This window comes from Myotis davidii, unplaced genomic scaffold (assembly GCF_000327345.1).
Source record: "Myotis davidii unplaced genomic scaffold, ASM32734v1 scaffold262, whole genome shotgun sequence".
In the NCBI taxonomy this organism is placed as follows: Eukaryota; Metazoa; Chordata; class Mammalia; order Chiroptera; family Vespertilionidae; genus Myotis; species Myotis davidii.
The window spans coordinates 902,928-910,349 of NW_006293541.1; the positions used below are offsets into that span (position 1 = coordinate 902,928).

Below are 7,422 nucleotides of genomic sequence, written 5' to 3' on the forward strand. Positions count from 1 at the left end.
CCATTCAGTGTTTAATAGTATGCTATCCAGCCTCCAAGTGTTTGAATTTTTGTGATTGTTTTTACTATAGTTGACTTCTAATTTTATGCTATTGTGATCTGAGAAGATGCTTGACATGATTTCAATCCTCTTGAATTTGGATAGACTCTTCCTGTGTCCCAATATGTGGTCTACCTTTAAAAATGTCTCATGTGTGCTTGAGAAAAATGTATATCTGTAGTTTTGGGGTGGAATGTTCTAAAGATGTCAATTATGTCCATCTGATCTAGTGAGTTGTTTAGGATTTATGTTTCTTTGCTAATTTTTTTGTTTAGAGGATTTATCCAGTGATGTTAATGGGGTAATAAAGTATCCTACTATGATTGCATTGCTGTCAATCTTTCCCCTGATATCTTCCAGAAGTTTTTTTATGTATTTGGGACCTCCTGCATTGGGTGCATAAATGTTTACCAGAGTATATCCTCTTGGTGTATTGATCCCTTTAAAATTATGAAGTGGCCTTTCTTGTGTCTTATTATGGTCTTCACTTTGATGTCTATTTTGTGAAGTATAAGTATTGCTACCTCAGTTTTTTTTTTATTTCCATTTGTCTGATAAATATTTTTCCATCCCTTCACTTTCAGTCTGTGTGAGTCCCTTGTTCTGAGGTGGTCTCCTGTAGACAGCATATATATGAGTCATGTTTTCTTATCCATTCAGTCACCTGATGTCTTTTGATTGGGGCATTTAATCCATTAACATTTAAAGTAATTATTGATACGTTCTTGTTTATCACCATTTTTATTCTTTACGCCTGTGTTCCTTCTTCATTTCCTATTTCTTTTTACAGCAGACCCTTTAGCATTTCTTGCATTGCTGGTTTGGTGGTAATAAACACCCTCAGCCGGATTCATCTGGCTTGGGACTCTGTACTTATGTAAGTTTTTTCTTCCCTATATCAGGGAAGTTTTCTGTCATTATTTCTTCAAATAGATTTTCTAATCCTTGCTGTTCTTGTCCTTCTGGTAGCCCTATTATACGTATGTTTCTTTGTTTCAAGTTGTCCCAAAGCTCCCATAGGCTCTCTTCCTGCTTTCTAATTTTTTTCTCCAGTTGCTGTCCACCTTGGGCTTGTTTCTCTACCTTATCTTCTAACTCACTAATTCAGTCCTCTGCTTCTCCTAGTATACTGTTGAAACCTTACATAGCATTTTTGATTGTAGCTATATCACTTTTGATTTCTTTCTGATTTTTGCATAGGTTATTTATTTTCTCATCCATCAGGTTTATGAACTGTATGACCATTACTCAGAATTCTTTTTCTGTCATGTTGCATGCCCCTGTTTCACTTATTTCCTTCCTTGGTGATTCCTCTTTTTCTTTCCTCTGGGGATTGTTTTGTTGTCTCCCCATTCTAGCTATCACCAGAAGGTTCAAATGACTAGTTGTAGGGGCCTGACCCATGTGCAGTGGGAGCTTCGTGCCACACGAGTGTCACTGAAGAGCTCCAACACCAAGACATGTGGCTACCATGGGTTGGTGGGAGCCATGCTCACCCAGGATCAGAGTCACCAGCACTCAGTGTGGCTTTGTGCACACACCTAGAATCAAGAACTCCACCGGTGTGCCAAAAATCAGAGTCCCCTAGCGCACGCCAGGAGTCAGAGTCCCCCTGTGCCCGCACCAAGAATCGAGTATCAGAGTCTCTGTTGCTTGGTGGGGCCTTGTGCCAAGAATCAGGGTCCCTGTGTGTGCATGCGCTGAGAACTGGAGTCACTGGCTCTTAGTGTGCGTGCGCTGGGAATCAGGGATCCCATGTGTGTACGATGAGAAACAGAGTCAAGTCACTGGTACTCAGTGCTGCCTCTCACGTGGAGAATCAGAGACCCCGGTCTGCTTGGGGGACTGGGAAGCACAGTCCCCCTGTGTCAGCGGGAGGTCCACTCCTGTGCTGTGGGAAACAGACTTCCATGTGCGCTTGCCCAGAATCAAAGTCAGGTGGCACAGCTGCCCTGTGTGGGCGTGGGGTCTGGTCACGCAAGTGCACACTGTGGGAAACAGCCTCCCTATGTCTGTGCACTCAGGCTCAAATTCAGGTAGCGCAGCCTCCCTGTGTTGGCGTGGGGTCTGGTCGCGCCAAGTGCGTGCTGCAGGAAACAGCCTCCCAGTGTCTGCGTGCCCAGGCTCAAATTCAGGTAGTACAGCTGCCCTGTGTGGGCAGGAGGCCTCCTAGCGCAGAGTAGGTCTAGCAGTTCCTATGCCGCTGCAGCGGGCCTGTGGGGAGGGGGTTGGGCTCTGTGACTCACAGAAATCTGGGGTCAGGATGTCTGGATTCTTGGTGTCTGTGGGTCTGCAGCTGTGGTTGCAGGTCTTTGTCCCCAGTGGCTGTAGGGTCCTGGTTTGTGTCTGAGACCAGATTGGGTTGTGGTGAGGCTAGGATACTAGTCTCAAGCAATTCTGTTTTTCAAGATGGCGTGGTCTCTATGCCCATGCTGGCTGCCCCTGGAGTGTCTGTGGTGGCAGCAGGGTTTCGCTGTCTAAGACTGCCCGGTTTGGCAGTACCCTGGAAGACCTGCAGGATCTAACTGTCCCTAGCTCACACACACACAAACACCACACACGTCCACACACTCCTCTATCACTCCCTCACTCTCTCACACACTCTCGCTCCCTACCTTCTTTTAACTCACTATCTTGCAATCTAGAACATTCTGATTTTTATGAGGCTACCCAGCTGAAAATGTCTTACTTGCTTTTGCAACTATACAGTCATGAAACTTCCACAGTAATGTCCTTTGATAGAACTAAGAATTATTAATTGTTTGAAGATAGTTGCAACATTTTCTAACTCAAACAGTGCCAGTGGTTGTTTTTGTGTGGTTTTTTTTTGCGGGGAGGAGGAGGGAGTGGGGGTTACTAGGGGGAGTCATGAGTTTCAACATTAAGTTTTCAGGTTTTAGAGATGAATATTAATTAATTACACTTAAAATTCAAATTCATACAAATAAAACATGGAACGGTGGTTATCACCGGCTAGGTGAAGGGGTGAAAGTGGAGTTGTTTAATGGATACAGACTTTCAATTTTGCAAGATGACAAAAGTTCTGGAGATCTATTTCACAACAATGTAAATATACTTAATATTCTGAACTATACACTTAAAAATGGCCAAGATGGTCAATTTTATATTATACTTTTTTATTATTATTGCAAAAAAACCAAAAAAGAAATTGAGTGAGCAAACATTCTATGCTATTTTGGAAGTATATTGTGTTACAAGGTTCTTATACTCTACATAAAGGGGTATAATATTACTTGAACATTCACACTATTAGGTTAAAGATATATCAAATAAACCCTAAATCAACCACTAAGAAAAGAAGTATAAAGCCAACAAAAGAGATACAATAAAAGCATGTAAAATTAATTAACACAAAGGAAGAAAAAGAGAGAAACACAGAAACATGGCCAGTGGAATGGCAAGATTTTACAAGAGCTAGATGGTAAATTTAAAGTATATCAATAATTACATTTAAAAATTACAAATTACATTTAAAAAACAAGAGCCAATATGTGACACCTACAAGAAATTCATTATATATACGTAAACACACACACACACACACACACACACACAAATGAATAAGTTAAAAATAAAAGAAAATATATGCCTTGCTATAACTAACCAATGAAAAGCTAGAAGGGTATATTAATGTTACATAAAGTAGATTACAGAGCAAATAATATTACCATAGGCAAAATAGGGCCATTTGATAATGACCATTAAGAAAATAAGAGATAGTCTGGGAGAAAAATACTCATGGAACATATATCTGTCAAAGAATTGGTATCTAGTATATGTAAGAACTCAAAAATGTAGTAAAAGAAGGCAGTCCAGTAATAAATGGACAAAATGTTTAAATATTTAAATAAATACTTCACAAAGGAAGACACATGAATGGCCACTAAGCATATGAGAAAGTGCTCAATACCACTGGTCATTAGGAAAATACAAATAAGAACTGTCATGATGTTTTACCCCAGTGGTCACCAACCTTTCGGACCTCATGGACCACCAGTTGGCGACCGCTGCTCCAAAGGTTTCCTTAAACCAGCAGTTGCCAACTTTTCGGATGTTATGGACCACCAGTGGTCCACAGACCACCGGATGGCGACTGCTGCTCTACCCCATGCCAATTGCAATGATTAAGAGATCTTGATATCTGAACCTGCAGTGGTGCCAGGCTGCCAAACTGTCTGCTTTTGTCCACCAGGGTTATGCAGTTCCAGTTGTTTGGATCTAACTGAACAAATACTATGGAAGGGCAAGACTCCTGAACATATTAACAATCAAGTGACTGTTCATGGACTGTAGACTAGACAGAAAAGGAAATAAGTACAGGAGGGAGCTGGGAGATTGTGGGAGGGGGGAAAGTAACCATCAAATTTATGAAGGTGAACATAATGAAAATGTTGACTTTGCTTTTATTAGCCTATTTAGTTTTCCCAGACAGCATCCAACTTGTACTCCATATGATGAGTCAAGAAGAGAATCAGAAGATAAGACTAATACCTTTAATGTAGTATATTTGTACTTCTTCCTCAGGCACAGTGACTGCTTCCCACTGATGATCCTTAAAATTTAAAAACAGGTTTTAACTATAAACAAATAATTATTCCTGCTTTAAAGCTTCTATAATCACAATTTTTCAGTTATACAACCAATAATGGTTATTACTAAGTAACCAGTTGATATAACATGTTTCTTGCTCCATCTATTGACTGCATAATACATTATGCATGTCACATTTATTTGTTTAACTCTTAAAAGGAAATTAATGGTATTAATTTTATGGTTTCTGACTCTTGACTTAAAAAAGTGACTGTTCATTAATATTTATTTGAAGATACCTTTTAAAAAATTACCAAATCCTGCCCTGGCGGGTGTGGTTCAGTGGTTACAGTGTCAGCCCATGCACCAAAGGGACTCAGGTTCCATTTCTGATCAAGGTCACACCTGAGTTTCAGGTTTGCTCCATGTCCTGGTCAGGCCATGGGCAAGAGGCAACCAGTTGATGTGTCTCTCTCACTACCAGGTGTCTGTCTGTCTGTCTCTCTCTCTCTCTCTCTCTCTCTCGCTCTCTCCCTCTCTCTCTCTCTCCCCCTCCTCCCCTCTATTCCACTGTCTCTGAAAAACCAACAAAAAAACAAATATCCTCGGGTGAGGATTAACAACAACAACAAAAATGTTATCAAAACCTGTCATTTCTTCTTTGGAAGTGTTTTGTGAAATACACATTCCTCAATTTTCACTTATTGACTGTCCTTAGATTTAAACATTGAATGCACAGCAATAACCTAAAATAATTTTCCCTTCAAGTACTTTCATTGAAAATGTGTATAGCCCTAGCTGGTTTGGTTCAGTGGATAGAGCATCAGGCTGTGAACTGAAGGGTCCCAGGTTAGATTCCAGTTAAGGGCACATGCCTGGATTGCTAGCTTTATCCCCAGTAAGGGGCATGCAGGAGGCAGCTAATCAATGATTCTCTCTCATCACTGATGTTTCTATCTCTCTTTCTCTCTCCCTTCCTCTCTGAAATCAATAAAAATACATTTAAAAAACAAAATGTGTATAACTGAATAAAATACTGAATTAACAAAAAAGTCAGTGAACATTGGATGCCATTCCTAAGAGATGGAATCCTAAAACCTTACAGTAATCTGTGAGAAAAATAGATGCAGTTTTGTAGTTAACTTAAGGACCACTCTCATTCTATAGAAATTCTCCCTAATTGAAACCAGTCTATACTCTGATGGCAACACTACCATTATAACCCTCTTCAGTTAAGGTGCTAATTCTCCCAAAGTTCAAAAGCTCCGGGTTAGGAGGAAAGTGTTGGAATCATCTCTGCCCAGTGCTCTGAGCAGCTTTCTGTTTCTCTGTGTGTAAAACACAGATGTTACCTTCCAGGCCCATGCCAAGTGACATACTCTGTGCCAGAACCTACTGGTTATCATCTACTAACTTCAAAATGACTCTTCCTTGTATATGGAGGCACATGGTTCATTGCCTTCCTTTACATTTTTTTTATATTATGGAAAATTTTAAGCAGCTTTTTAAAAAGTAGAAATCATTATATAACTAATGCAAAATATGTGCTTACCTACTTTCAACAGTTACTAATACATTGTGTCCATCTTATTTCATCTTCACCTCCTACTCTCCCTCCATTACACTCTCTTCCTCTTGGCATTAACTTTTATTTAACCTGCCATCCCAGTCATCAGCTTAAAAAAGTTCTTATCCTTAAAAGAAAAGTACCTAACAAAAATCCCTCCCTTGAATCCACATCACAGTTGAGCTATTATTGTGCTCTTTTCCTTAGCTTGATATCTTATTTCCTCTATATTTGAGCTTTCTGGGAATGTCTAAATCCTTGTCTCTTAAGTGAAACTGCTTTCACTGATATCATTTTTGAAAGTGTGGATCATTTCCTCATGAAAACACTAATCTCTTGCCTTCCATAACATACCTTTTAACTGTGTTCTCTTTTGACTTATTCTTCAAGTATCCTCCAGGCTAAAGTCTCTTCTACCTACCTTGTATAAATTTGTATTTATCACAGTTCTGTTTTCTAGGCATTCATTAAATCTATGATCTTATTTATCAGCTATATATAGATAGCTTCTAAATCTCTACTAAGGCTCAGTTCCCTTACCTGAATGTCAGACCAGTATATGCAACTGCCCACCAGATATCCCCAGCTAAATATCCCACAAGTATCTCCAAATCAAAATGCTCAGAGCTGAACTCATCATCTTTTCTCTACAAAACATCCTTCTGTGACAGCATCCCCAACCATCCAGTTAACCCCAGTTTTATTAATCCTTTCTCTTTTTACCACAAACAAATCACCAGGTCTTCTCAATTCTATCTATTCTCAAGTTTTTCTGGAATCTATGTTTCCATCCATCACCACTGTAACTTTCTAAAACCATGCCACCATGATTTCTCACCTGGATTATTGCAAATCTCCTACCTGCTTCTGGTCTTGTCCCTTTTTAATCCATTGTCCCCAGTAGGAGAATCTTTTATATGATGTGGTCTTCAGCACCTCGCACATATCTGGCACATAGTTCCTAATGTTCATTAAATGGATGTTACCTCCTACTTTTATTCTTTATCTTCTTTTCTCTTTTTTTAAATTAAATCTTTATTGTTCAGATTATTACAGTTGTTCCTATTTTCCCCCCCATAGCTCCCCTCCACCCTGTTCCCATCCCACCCTCCACCCTCACCCCCACCCCCCACTGTCCTCATCCATAGGTGCACGATTTTTGTCCAGTCTCTTCCCACATCCACCCCCCCCCAAGAATAGTCAGTCCACTCCATTTCTATGCCCCTGATTCTATTATAGTCACCAGTTTATTCTGTTCATCAGCT

General features: G+C 39.9%; 1 protein-coding gene across 1 annotated transcript in view; it reads right to left on the reverse strand.

Annotated features, from left to right (window-relative positions):
• Positions 1 to 7,422, reverse strand: part of SYCP2 (synaptonemal complex protein 2) — a 96,068-nt gene that overhangs the window by 68,882 nt on the left and 19,764 nt on the right. The window contains 2 exon segments of the mRNA XM_006767251.1: positions 4,208 to 4,293; positions 4,552 to 4,612. Of these exon segments, the coding sequence (XP_006767314.1) occupies positions 4,208 to 4,293; positions 4,552 to 4,612 (147 nt within the window).